This window comes from Myotis daubentonii, chromosome 9 (assembly GCF_963259705.1).
Source record: "Myotis daubentonii chromosome 9, mMyoDau2.1, whole genome shotgun sequence".
Taxonomy (NCBI): domain Eukaryota; kingdom Metazoa; phylum Chordata; class Mammalia; order Chiroptera; family Vespertilionidae; genus Myotis; species Myotis daubentonii.
The window spans coordinates 77975718-77990251 of NC_081848.1; the positions used below are offsets into that span (position 1 = coordinate 77975718).

Below are 14534 nucleotides of genomic sequence, written 5' to 3' on the forward strand. Positions count from 1 at the left end.
TCTGAAAAAAGAGAAAATGTGGTCTCTACATACAATGGAATATTATGCAACTTTAAAAAAAAAAAAGGAAATCCTGTTATATGCTACAACATGAGTAAACCTCAAAGATATTATGCTAAGTAAAATAAGTCAGTCACAAAAGGACAGATACTGTATGATTCCACTTATATGAGGTATCAAAATCATAGAAACAGAAAGAAAAAAGATGGCTATGAAAGGCTGGAGAAAAGGGAAGGGGGAAATTAATGTTTAATGGGTATAAAGTTTCAGTTTTGCAAGATGAACAAGTTCTATAAGAAATCTGTTGCACAACAATGTGAATATACTTAACACTACTGAATTGTACACTTAAAAACAGTTCAGATGGCAAATCTCATGTTACAAGTTTTATCACAATAAAAAATAAATAAACATAATTAATAAATACAATCAAGGGGGAGTGTCCCAACATCTGCCTTCTTGCCCAAATCCTTTCTCTAATGCTTTTTTCTCCTCTAAGATTTATAGGATTATTTTTTCCAACTTTTTATTTGGTAAAATTTAAAAACCAGAATACTTGTGAAAACTGTAGACTGAAAACTCATGCTAGATTCATTTTGCCACATATATTTTTTTCTCTGTCTCTCTCCTCCTACATATACACATATACATATAACATATATACATTTATATATGTACATAAATAGCCCTGGCCGGTGGTTCGGTTGGTTGGGCATGGTCCCATGCACCAAAAAGTTGCCAGCTTGATTCCTAGTCAGGGCACATGCCCAGGTTGTACGCTCCATTCCTGGTAGGAGGTGTGCAGGAGGCAGCTGACTGATGATGTTACACTCTAACATCAGTGTTTCTCTCTCTCCCTCCCTCTCTCTCTCTAAAAGTCAATAAACTATTCTTTAAATAATTAATTAATTAATTAATTTACAAATCTCTCTATATAAAAGCCTAAGCAACCAAATGACTGGTCACTATGATGTGCACTAACCACCAGGGGGCAGACACTCAACGCAGGAGCTGCCCCCTGGTGGTCAGTGCGTTCCCACAGCAGGAGCACTGCTCAGCTGACTGGGGTGAGTGGGGCCAAAGTGAGCAGGAGCACCTCCTCCCCAGATCCCCGCAGGCCATGCCGAGGGACCCCACCTGTGCACGAATCCATGCACCAGGCCTCTAGTAATAAATAAGATTCCATCTGTACATTGATTGAAACACATTTGGGAAATCCCATCTCCATTAAAGTGGATCAATAATTGTTCATCTTGCCCTAACTGGTTTGGCTCAGAGCGTCGGCCCGCGGACTGAGGGGTCCCGGGTTCGATTCCAATCGGGGGCATGTACCTTGGTTGCGGGCACATCCCTGGTTGGGGGTATGCAGGAGGCAGCTGATTGATGTTTCTCTGTCATCGATGTTTCTAACTCTCTGACCCTCTCCCTTCCTCTCTGAAAAAAATCAATAAAATATATTTTTTTAAAAATAATTGTCCATCTAGAATCATTTAGAAATTGTCTGGGTATATATAGGCAGCACCTTTCTATATGACTACTAACCAGTGTCTACATGAAAATGGTAGGTTTATTAATGTATTGTCAATTGGACAAGAATTTTATATTATTTTTCCAATTATAGTGGTGGATTTTCACAGACAATTTTATTCTTTTTTTCAGGCCTCCTTTGGGCTAATAAGATACATTTATCAAGCAGTTGGCTGGGGCTATGGGAGCATGCTATGATTAAGGAAGCTAGCAAAGATAAATGAGCCACATTGGGATGAAAACTATGACCTCATTGACAAAGAGTTCCAACTAACCAGCACAGAGATAATAAATACATACTTCTTGGAACTTTGCTTTCTCTCTTTTTCGGAAGTGTTTTCTCTGTAGTCACTGAAGTATAGAGACATTTTATTCTCTCTAAGCTTCCAGCAGAACTCTTTGTGTCAGGGATAGCACACTCCATGCTTCTGTGTAATATTACCAGTAAACAACTAAATGGTCATCACAGAGTCTAAGTATTTGTTGCCTCATAAAAGGAATTTAGGAGTCTTTGGACGTAAATCACCACTGAGAGTATAATAGTTGTATTATACTGTACAGAATATTATTATACTAAAGATTATGAGGCATACATACTTTACTGAGAGTCTTTTGTAGGCCAAATTCATGTCCTGAAAACAGACATGGCATATTAGCTAATGTAAATTTATGGAGATTGTAGATTTTCCCCCTAGAAAATGAATACATCTTTTATACAATCTCTGGGGTAAAGGACAATTATGAAACTGTGGAAGCAAAGTATTAAAATATTCATTATTTTTCTGTAACAAGTTTTTAGAGTTGGTAAAATCTGTTTTTAGGCCACCTTGTTGAGCATCGGCCTATGGACCATGAGGTTATGGTTCAATTCCCGGTGAGGCCATATGCCTGGGTTGCAGGCTTGATCCCCAGTGTGGGGCGTGCAAGAGGCAGTCAATCAATGATTCTCTCTCATCATTTGCAGGGAGCCGGTCCATGCTTGCTGTTTCAAGGGACCTGGCATATATGGCATACTGTTCTTAATATGTTTGCTCACCTTCTTGGCACTATGTGTTTTAACCAAGGTCTCTGAGAAAGGTTGTTTCCCCAGGTAGGGATTTTCCCCTGAAGTTAGGGAGGGAATAAAACCCCTTAACTAAGTGCCAGGCGGGTAATTAATCACTTTAACTACAAACAATCATGCTTAAGCTACATAATCTTTACTCCCTGGAATGGAGATAAGAAACGCCCTAACCTTTGGAATAGAGATTGATAGGATTGGAATCAACTGGTATAAATACAGATGTAACAAGACAGAACTTAGAAGACAGAACCTACACAGAACTTAGAAGACAGAAGACCTTCGCTGGAGAGAACATGGCAAAAGATCCTGGACTGAACCTGACTACAGAAATTGGCAAGAGAACCTGACTAGAACCTGGTGACTGAACCTGGCTGGAGAACCTGGACAGAACCTGGCTGGAGAACCTAGCGAGGGAACATGGCTACAGAACCTGGCTGGAGAACCTGGAGAACCTAGCAAGACAACATGGACACAGAACCTGGCTGGAGATCCTAACCAGAACTTCGCTGGAGATCCAGACCAGAACTTGGCTGGAGATCCTGGCTAGGCTGCTGATCAACTAAACGCTGTCTCCGTGTCATTCCTTCTTCGCCGACTCTGTCCACACCTTTGGGGACCCCTGGACCCGCTGGGGCTGGACCCCGGCAATCATTGATGTTTCTATCTCTTTCCCTCCCTTTCCCTTCCTCTCTGAAATCAATAAGAATATTTTTTTAAAATCTGTTTTTAAAAATTACTTCTATTTCAAATGAATCATTTGCTGAACAAACTCACATAAAATGTAAGGGCACACATACACCAAAAAGGTTTTGGGTCGATTCCCAGTCAGGGCACAAACCTAGGTTTTGGGTTCAATTCCCAGTCGGGGCGCATATGGGAAACAATCGATTGATGTTTCTCTCACACTGATGTTTCTCTCTCTCTCTCTCTCTCTCTCTCTCTCTCTCTCTCTCTCTCTCTCTCTCTCTCCCTTCTTCCCTCCTTCTTTCCCTCCCTCCCTTCCTCCCTTTCTCTCTAAAATCAATGGATGTATTCTTGCAGGGGGATAAAAAAGAAAAAGGTAAAGGAACAGAAAAAGAAGACATAAATGAATAATTTATCAAATTGTGGTTGTCTCATACTTTAGGGTGCAAAAAACAGAAGTTATTCAGTCTAAAGGAAAAAGCGTTACTGTAAGAACTTGTATAATTTTAAATTAAGCCATTTCATAACTGAGATTTTAGGAGTGGTTACATCAGCGTCCATTTGGTCAATCTCTCTCTCTCTCTCTCTCTCTCTCTCTCTCTCTCTCTCTCTCTCTCTTCTTCCAGCTTCAACTTTTCAAGTAAGTTACATGTGACTGGATTAATTTATGTAGAGTTTATCTATTGGATAGACTCTAATTCTAGTACCCATCCCTGAGAAAAGCATTTCCTTCTTCTCTTAAGAGGAAAGAAGAAGCAGTACAAAGTCTATATCACACCAATTAGTATAGGCCCCACATTTTTTAAAATCTTTATTGTTGCAAGTATTACATATGCCATCTTTTCCCCCCATTGACCCCCTCCAGTCCATCCCTCACCCCTACCCCAGGCCTTCACCACCCTATTGTCTGTGTCCATGGGTTATGCACACAAGGTTTTTGGTTGATTACCTCCCACCCACCCTCTCCCGCCTTCCCTCTGAGATTCCTCACTCTGTTCCATGCTTCCAAGTCTCTGGATCCACTCTGTTTATCAGTTTCTTTTGTTAGATTAGATTCCACATATGAGTGAGATCATGTGATACTTATCTTTCTCTGAGTTATTTCACTTAGCATGACACTCTCCAGGTCCCTCCATGCTGTCTCAAAAGGTAAGAGATTCTTCTTTTTTACTGCTGCATAGTATTTCATGGCACAAATGAACCACAGCTTTTTTATCCACTCATCTATTGATGGGCACTTGGGCTGTTTCCAGATCTCAGCTTTGTAAAATTGTGCTATGAATATAGGGGTGCATACATTCTGATTGTTTTTTTGGTTTTCTTAGAATATATTCCTAGAAGTGGGATCACTGGGTCAAATGGCAGTTCCATATTTAATTTTTTGAGGAAACTCCATACTGTTTTTCATAATGGCAGCACCAGTCAGCATTCCCACCAGCAGTGTACTTTTCTCCACATCCTCACCAGCACTTGTCATTTGCTGATTTGTTGATGGTAGCTATTCTGACAGGTGTGAGGTGATACTTCATTGTCGTTTTAATTGAATCTCTCTGATGATCAGTGACTGAGAATTTATTCATATTTCTCTTGGCCATCTGTATGTCCACTTTGGAGAAGTGTCTATTTAGGTCCTTTTAGGCCTCACATTTTTAAATATATATATATTTTTATTGACTTCAGAAAGGAAGGAAGAGGGAGAGAAAAATAGAAACATCAATGATGAGAAAGAATCATTGATTGGCTGCCTCCAACACGCCCCACATTGGGGATCGAGCCCATAACCCGGGCATGTGCCCTGACTGGGAATCGAACCGTGACCTCCTGGTTCCTAGATCAACACTCAACCACTGAGTCATGCTGGCCAGACTAGGCCCCACATTTTTAAAAACAAAAAAAATATCCGCCTGCTCTGGCCAGTGTTGCTCACTGGTTAGAGTATAAGTCCGAGTATTGAAGTGTCTCAGGTTCGATTCCCAGTCAAGAGCACGTACCTGGATTGCTGGTTCAATCCTGGGTCCTGGTTGGGGCATGTGAGGGAGGCAACCAATAGATGTGTCTCTCTCATATCAATGTTTCTCTCTCTCTCTCTCTCTCTCTCTCTCTCTCTCTCTCTCTCTCTCTCTCTCTCCCCCCCCCTTCCATTTCTGCCTTCAACTTTCAAGGGCACATGCCCAGGTTGCGGGCTTGATCCCCAGTGGGGGGGCATGCAGGAGGCAGCTGATCAATGATTCTTTCTCATCATTGATGTTTCTCTCTCTCTCCCCCTCTCCTTTCCTCTCTGAAATCAATAAAAATATCCTGGGGTGAGGATTAACAACAATAATAACAAGTATATATATATATATATATATATATATATATATATATATATATATATCCCAACAGAAATAAAAATATTATGTACCAATATTTACTACAATGGAAAAATGTATGCATTTTGAGTTATGCTTGAATACAAAAAGGGACTGTGAGAAAAAATGTTTTTCAAAGTGGTGAGATTATAATTGGCTTTTTTTCTCTCAATTTTCATAAATATTGTTGTTCTACTGCTTTGACTAATTTAAGAAAGTTTTAAAACAATGAATATAATTTAACAATGCCGTTTTTCTAACTGATCAGCTGTAGAATTTTACTTTTAAAATCCTTTTCAACTCAAGCAATAGAATCAGATTAAAATTAAGAAATGTGTAAAAGATGTGTTTAATTAACATTCTAATAGAAGATGAGTCAATAGTCATTTCAGGAAGTTTCATCATGTACATGGAGAATTCATTACTTGAAAGTGTTATATTTTGCTGTGGCCGGTTTGGCTCAGTGGATAGCGTCGGCCTGCGGACTGAAGGGTCCCGGGTTCGATTCCGGTCGGGGCATGTGCCTTGGTTGCAGGTACATCCCCAGTGGGAAGTGTGCAGGAGGCGGCTGATCCATGTTTCTAACTCTCTATTCTCTCCCTTCCTCTCTGTAAAAGATCAATAAAATATTTTTTTTTTAAAAAAAGAAAGTGTTGCCGAAACCGGTTTGGCTCAGTGGATAGAGCATCGGCCTGCGGACTGAAAGGTCCCGGGTTCGATTCCAGTCAAGGGCATGTACCTGGGTTGCGGGTACATCCCCAGTGGGAGATGTGCAGGAGGCAGCTGATCGATGTTTCTCTCTCATCAATGTTTCTAACTTTCTATCTCTCTCCCTTCCTCTCTGTAAAAAATCAATAAAATATATTAAATGAATAAATAAATAAATAAAGTGTTATATTTTAAAAAATAGCAGGTATATTTGTGTCCTGCTTACACACACTTTTAAAATATTTGTTCATCCGTCTACATAGCTGTAGTCATGCACCTATTGACTTTTTTGTAAATAGGTCAAAATATACAAAGCATACTGGAACATTAGGAAAATATAGCTGTGAGGGTCAGGAGGTCAGGTATGCTTAATGTATTTATAGCAAGTGGGTATATTATATCAAGTGTAACATACACTCATGCTTTTATGACCAATTTTAATGGGCATGAATTTAAAATTAGAAATAACTATAGAAAACTTAAAACAATTTTTAAAATTCCACTCAATTGGTTAACAGAGCTTTTGCTTTATTACCAGTGATGCTTGATTGAGTTTTTCAGATTCTAAAAGACCAATATTAGCATTCATAGCCAGAAGATACATTTCTAAGTGTTCAGAATGATGGATCAGGAGGAATATATATTTATACCTAATTACAATGATTGTTCAGCAATTTAATAACTGTCGCTTATGTTTCTAATAAAATTAGTGTGTAAGTTATAAAAAATTAGTTCCTTAATCATATGGTAAGTATGCTTGGTGTTAAGAATTCTGATTAGTATTGCTCATGATTTTCAATAAGGAAGTAACATTCTTAACCAAATTTGTTTAATCAAGTGGAAATTGTATTTGTCTGCCACCTGGGGGATTCATGGAAACATTGCAAGTAGCAAAATTCACAGTAATAAAATATTACAATATATATTAATAGTATTATATTTTTTTAATATATTTTATTGATTTTTTTACAGAGAGGAAGGGAGAGAGATAGAGAGTTAGAAACATCGATGAGAGAGAAACATCGATCAGCTGCCTCCTGCACATCTCCCACTGGGGATATGCCCGCAACCCAGGTACATGCCCTTGACCGGAATCGAACCTGGGACCCTTCAGTCCGCAGGCCGATGCTCTATCCACTGAGCCAAACCGGTCTCGGCAATAGTATTATATTTGTCTTCTGAGTGGTGGTGGCTGAAACTTATATGTGTATGTATATATCCTATATAATAAAAGCCTAATATGCTAAGTGTCCGGTCATCTGTTCAACCAATCAAAGCATAATATGCTAATGACATGCTAAAGATGCTCAACCACTCACTATGATGTGCACTGACCACCAGGGGGCAGACACTCCGACTGGTAGGTTAGCTTGCTGCTGGGGTCTGGCTCATTGGGACTGAGTGAGACTGGCTGGACACACCCTGGAGCCCTCCCACAGTCCCTCCCTGGCTGGCCAACTTCCCGCGTCCCTCCCCGGCCCTCTCACAATCTGGGACCCCTCGGGGGATGTCGGAGAGCTGGTTTTGGCCTGATCCTGCAGGTCAGGCCAAGGGACCCCACTGGTGTATGAATTCGTGCACCCGACCTCTAGTATATGTATAATTGTAGTCAATAAAGTAATGACAAAAATCAACAAAATTGAATTCTGGATTTCAAGTGACAAAAAAGTTTCCAAAAGAAGAGAGTGATCAGTTTCATCATTGCTGGTAGATCAAATAAGATGAAGAGAACCTAGCCCTAGCTAGTTTGGCTCAGTAGATACTAGAGTGTCAGCTTGTGGATTGAAAGGTCCTGTGTTCGATTCTAGTCAAGGGCATATGTCCAGGTTTCGGCTTGATCTCCAGTAGGGGGCTTGCAGGAGGCAGCTGATCAATGATTCTCATCATTGATGTTTCTATCTCTCTCTCCCTACCTCTCTGAAATCAATAAAAATACATTTTAAAAAAAGGGATGAAGAGAACTTAAGACTGACCACTGCATTTGGCAATTGGAAGGTCATAGGTGAGCAGAACAAGAGCTATTTCTGGGTATTTTATTGTTTTTATTACTATTATGTGCATGTCTTTTCATTTATGACATTTTTCTAATTCATTACTGCTGGAGCATAGGAAACTTAATTTTTAGAGTTGATCTCTTATTTGACCACCTTACTGGATTTTATTATTATTTCTAATAGTTTGCCAATTGATTTACTTTTATTTTTTAGGTAGAAAGTCATATTGTTTGAAACCACTGACAGATTTAACTTACTTTTCAACATTTATACTTCATTTAGCATTAGTTGGGATCTCCAGTGCAGTGTAGCAGTAGAGTTGAAAGTGAACATAACTAATTTTAAATGATTTGCTGTAGATTTCTGGGAAATATTTAACAGATGCAGAAGTTTCCTTTTATTCTTAATTAGAGATTTTCCTTCTCTCTTTTTTTTAAAGCTTTTTTTCTTTAGATGTGTTGATTTTAGATGTAAGGATGGAACTCACAATCATGGTGTATAGGGATGATGTTCTAACCAACTGAACTACCCGGCAACGGCAAGAGATTTTCCTTTTCTTATATCATAAATGTGTGTAGAATTTTACCAAACGCTTTTTATTTTTTTAGCTTGAATGAACTGTACTTGTTTACTTATTTAAAATATTTATTGTTGACAGTACTACATGTCCCCCTTTTTCCCATATTGACCCCCTCCAGCTTGCCCCTGCCCCAGGCCTTCACCACTCTACTGTCTGTGTCCATGAGGTATGCATATAAGGTCTTTGGTTGATTACCTCCCACCCACCCATCCTCTCCCGCCTTCCCTCCAAGATTCTGCACTCTGTTCCATGCTTCCATGTCTCTGGAGCCACTCCATTCATCAGTTTATTTTGTTAATTAGATTCCACATATGAGTGAGATCATGTGATACTTGTCTTTCTCTGACTGACTTATTTCACTTAGCATGATACTCTCCGGGTTCCTCCATGCTGTCTCAAAGGGTAAGAGATTCTTCTTTTTTACTGTTGTATAGTATTCCATGGTATAAATGTACCACAGCTTTTTTGTTGTTGTTAATCCTCACCCAAGGATATTCTTCCATTGATCTTTTAGAGATAGTGGAAGAGAGAGAGAAAGACAGAGAGAAACATCGATGTGAGAGAAACACATCGATTGGTTGCCTCCTGCATGCAACCCAACCAGGGCTCGGGCTGGGGAGGAGCCTGCAACCGAGGTATGTGACCTTGACTGGAATCAAACCTGGGACCTTTCGGTCCGCAGGCCGACGCTCTATCCAGTGAGCCAAACCAGCCAGGGCCCGCAGCTTTTTTATCCACTTATCTACAAATACTTTTAAATAAATATCTGATGATAAATTTTCTTTTTTAAAATTTAGTATGACAACATATTTAATGGACTTCCTAAAGTTAATCTACTCTTATGGATAAATCTATCTATCCTGTATTTTATGTTTTCTTTTTAAGCTCTGTTCTGTGCTGTTTTCAATTTGTTGATTTTGATTTTGGATTCTTCCAGTTTTGTTCATAAGTAAAATTGGCCTTAGGATTAAGTAATAAAGTACCAATTTTGGTATCAGAATTATTTTCAGCTCTAAAATGACGTTGGGAGTTAATGAAAGCAATGAACTAAATAAATTATTAAAATATTAAATAATTACTATGATAGAGGACAAATCCCCAAGCTCCAGTGATGATTTTACACATTTCAAATGATAGCTAAAATAAAAATTTTATTGCTTTTTAATTCATTCAAAAGTACCCAGTGGATTCAGTCCACTTGGAAAGTAAGTTATTAATACAGCTAATATCCATGAGAAATTGGCACTGTGTTTGGCCTGGTGCTAAGGTACATAGCCCTCTGCTATGACCCTTAATGACTTCCACCTCCTTTCTTTCATTCCCCTGCGTAATCCTCTTCTCTTGAGAGGATTCATTGGCCAGCTTCTTGCTGGGGTCCGACCCCAGCAGGTCCAGGGGTCCCCAAAGGTGTGGACGGAGTCAGCGAAGAAGGAATGACACGGAGACAGCGTTCAGTTGATCAGCAGCCTAGCCAGGATCTCTATCCAGGATCTCCAGCCAAGTTCTGGTCTGGATCTCCAGCCAAGTTCTGTTCAGGATCTCCAGCGAAGTTCTGGTTAGGATCTCCAGCCAGGTTCTGTGTCCATGTTCTCTTGCTAGGTTCTCCAGCCAGGATCTCCAGGTTCTCCAGCCAGGTTCTGTAGCCATGTTCCCTCGCTAGGTTCTCCAGCCAGGTTCTGTCCAGGTTCTCCAGCCAGGTTCAGTCACCAGGTTCTAGTCAGGTTCTCTTGCCATGTTCTATCCAGGTTCTGTAGCCAGGTTCTTTCTCTAGGTTCTGTGGCCAGTTTCTGTCCAGGATCTTTTGCCATGTTCTCTCGCTAGGTTCTGTCTCTAGGTTCTGTGGCCAGTTTCTGTCCAGGATCTTTTGCCATGTTCTCCCCAGCGAAGTTCTTCTGTCTCTAGGTTCTGTGTCTAGGTTCTGTGTAGGTTTTAGGTTCTGTGTCCTGTTGTCTTGTTACATCTGTATTTAGACCAGTTGATTTTAATCCTGTCAATCTCTATTCCAAAGGTTAGGGCGTTTCTTATCTCCATTCCAGGGAGAAAAGATTATGTAGCTTAAGCATGATTGTTCATAGTTAAAGTGATTAATTACCCGCCTGGCACTTAGTTAAGGGGTTTTATTCCCTCCCTAACTTCAGGGGAAAATCCCTACCTGGGGAAACAACCTTTCTCGGAGAGGTGACCTTGGTTAAAGCACATAGTACTAAGGGGAGCAAACATATTAAGAACAGTATGCTATATACGCCAGGTCCCTTGAAACATATGCTGTGCAGATGTTTCTTTCCTGCAGCAACTGTGTCAAGCAGCAAGGATGGGCCGGCTTCCAGCAGCTTCTAATGAATCAACTATCATACAAGTGATGGTATGTGGCTTCTGAGGTTGGGCTATAAAAGACAGTGGTTTCTGTGCTGGATATTTACTTTCTCTCTTTCTTGGACTGCTCACTCTGGGGAAGGTCACCTGCCATACTGTCAGGTATCCCTGCAGAGAGGTTCATGTGAAAAGAAACTGAAGGAGGACTCTGGCCAACAGTCAGGAAAAAAAAAAAGGAGGTCCTCAATCTCCCAGTCCTGAGGAATAGAGGCCTATATTAGTCTAGTCAGGTTTTCAGATGAGACTTCAGACCCAGCCAACAGCTTAGCTACAACCTAATGAGGTCATTTAAGCCAGAGGAACCCAGCTAAGCTGGGCCCAGATTCCTTTACGTCCAAATTATTTTGCAAAAAAACCCCCCAAAACTATATATGTCAATATATACATATGAAATAAACATGCCAAAATGTTAGTCACTGAATCAAGGCAGTGGTTACACGGGTGTTCATTGTATTATTCTTTCAACTTTTAATTCTTTAAAGGTTTTTATTAAAAATATTGAGAAGAAAAAATGGCATTTGAGTGAAACTTTGCATGTGAATATGACTCTCAGAGAATAGTGTCCTTATATTAGTTCATCATAGACAAACTCAGAAAACCGATGAAAAGAGAAAAATTGACACAACCTAGGTACTGTATATAACATATACACATATACTGTACATCCTATTTAATGCACGCTATTTCTGAATTCTGCTTTTTCACCTAACCATACCATGGATACCTTTCTATCTTTACTGGCTGCATGACATTCCATTGTGGAGATGCCTGGTGATTATATTTAACCAGCACCGTTGTTGGGGGGGTGCAATAAACATCTGTTAACATAAATCTTTTGCTCATGTGTCTCATTACTGGAAGGGGCAAGAATTTCAGGCTGTGCAAAGGGCAGAGGTGGAAATGCGGGCAGAGGCGGGGGACTGAAAAGAATAGGCGTGTATGGATGGAAAAAGTTGAGTCGTTTGCTTTATCTGGGGCGTGGACCACGTAAGTAAGGAGACTGTAAGGAGCCATCTGGTGAGGATCCGTGGATTGGAGTTGGAGAAGACTTGTTCTCCCTGAATCGTGGCCCATGCCAGGTACTCTTCTGAGCACCTTTTCATGTATAACTGGCTAAAAGGGCAGGTACTGTTGTTATTCCTGTCTGTAGGCAAGGAAACGGAGGCATAGAAAACTTAGATCGCCCAAGGCTACCCATCTAGTGAGAGATGCAGCCGGGATTCGAGAGAATGCGGTCTGGCCAGGGCCTGAGCTCTATTCCGCCCATTTTCCGCCCATTTTGCAAGCCGAGGAATCACGGTGAGGTGCCGGGCTGAAAACCGGGCCTGACTGACTTCAGAGTCTTAGACACAATGGTAGGTGGTAACAACATACATTAAATATGGCCTTGACCTGTCCCTCGCGTCCCCTAGGAGCGTAAAAATCATCAGCTGAGGCTTTAGAAAACCTCGATAGATAGCTTATCTCCAAAACACAGAAGGCAATGAACATTCAGTATTGCTCCTGAAGATGGCCAGGGCCTGAACTTAACTGATTGGCAGTCAGGATTCGACGGTGAAGAACCGGGACCCACAGCTTGATAATTAGATTCCAAAAGCCGCGCGGGCCTTCCAGCAAGTTTCCCGCCTCCTAGCCGGTAGCAGCCAGTTCCGCAACAGTCGCCGCAGCCCAGCGCCGTGACGTCATCCCAAGCCAGGAACCCGCCCTCGGGCTCTCTGCTTCTGCGCGGCCGAGTAACCGGCGAGTTGCGCTCTTAGCCCCGCCCACTGCCCCGGAAGTTAATACCGAAGCCACGCCTCCCCTCGACCGGCTGGGGCGCAGCCATTTTAATTCATAGCTGAGTGGGCGGTGGCGTTTCGTGTTGGCCGTCTGGCCCTGCTGGGCAGGGGGTGACTTTATTGGTTTGGGGGTGGTTTTTAGTTTAATTTTTCTTCCCTAGCTTCACATCTCGGGCCAACTTGCGCGTTCTAATTATCTGAGATCATGTCAGGAGACGCCGCCGCGGAGCAGGTGAGGAAGGAGAGCGGTGGGGCCTCGTGGCGACCTCTTCTCTCCATGTCTCTGTTCGCCCTGATTCTCCAGCCATGTTCGCTGGAGGAAGGGGATCAGGGGGCACGGAGTACAGAGAAATGGTGGGAATGGGGAGCAAGAGCTGACTGAGATTTACAGTTATCTTTCGGCTTTTCTGTTCTAGGCATTAGTATGAGTACATTCGGTTTAGACAGTAACGGGGAAGCTGCTTCCACCAGTTTAGGTTCGTGGGACAACCTCGGCTGGATGCCTTCCTTTCATACCATTTCGATAGGAATTGATTGTTGAAACATGTACTCGCTGATTTCGAAAAACTTGGCAGTCTTCCCCCGCCTCTTCTCCGATATATATATATACTGTACCCAGAAATAGGTTAATAGCCCGAGAAATAACGTGAGGTTACACTAAGCTGGGAAAATAGACGCTTGCTCGAGCGAAGGAGGGAAACAGCCTGGGAGTGGAGCAGAGTTTTGCGGGGTAAGAGTTGGGGATTTTGTGGCTTTCTCCCACTTCCTTCTTTATCTCTCCTGTTTACATTTCATTTTCGTTCGCACGAGACAGATATTGCAGAATTTGGTAAGTCGAAACTGAGAAGTCTGTTTCGGCCCCTCTAAATAAAACCATCGGCGTTCATACTGGATATAAGTGATGTTTAAGTATTTCAAAATGAACAATTTTAGATAATTTGTTTCTTTTGCTCATTATTCAGAATTTTGTGGGATAGTGTTTACCTTTTAGTTTGAAAGATGAAAACTGATATTTAATGATAGATGTTAATTAGTTTTTTCAATTTAAGTTTCGGTATATGTTTAGGTTAGTAGTTTTGGAAATGGGAGCTAGCTGGCCTGCAGTCTCAATTTTCTGAAATTTCCCATTGCCATAGCAACGAAATACACTTAGGTTTTCATTTTCAAGTCCCCAGCTTATAACCTGGAGGTAGTCTGTGTGACTAAATTTTGGGAAAGTCTGGCTAACTGAATTTTCTGTTTGCTCATCGACTGATTTCAGTCCTAAACTCTTGGCAGTGTTTATATTTTACATGATGCCCAAGAATGCAGTCTTATAATTAATTAGTGTATCAGATCTGTTTATGCATACTTACCCTTTTTCTGGACTCATTTTTTTTGTTATCTGAGATTCAAGGGAGGAGTAATATACAGAGGTTTCATTGAAAGTTTCCAGAATTCATTGTTATTTCTTACATTTTTCTAAAATTGTAAGGA

General features: G+C 41.1%; 1 protein-coding gene across 1 annotated transcript in view; it reads left to right on the plus strand.

Annotated features, from left to right (window-relative positions):
- Nucleotides 1-13083: 13083 nt before the first annotated feature.
- Nucleotides 13084-14534, plus strand: part of CSTF3 (cleavage stimulation factor subunit 3) — a 76488-nt gene continuing 75037 nt past the window's right edge. Inside the window, exon 1 of the mRNA XM_059709758.1 lies at nucleotides 13084-13290. Coding sequence (XP_059565741.1) covers nucleotides 13264-13290 — 27 coding nt within the window. The 5' untranslated portion in view covers nucleotides 13084-13263. The remainder of the gene's footprint in view (nucleotides 13291-14534) is intronic.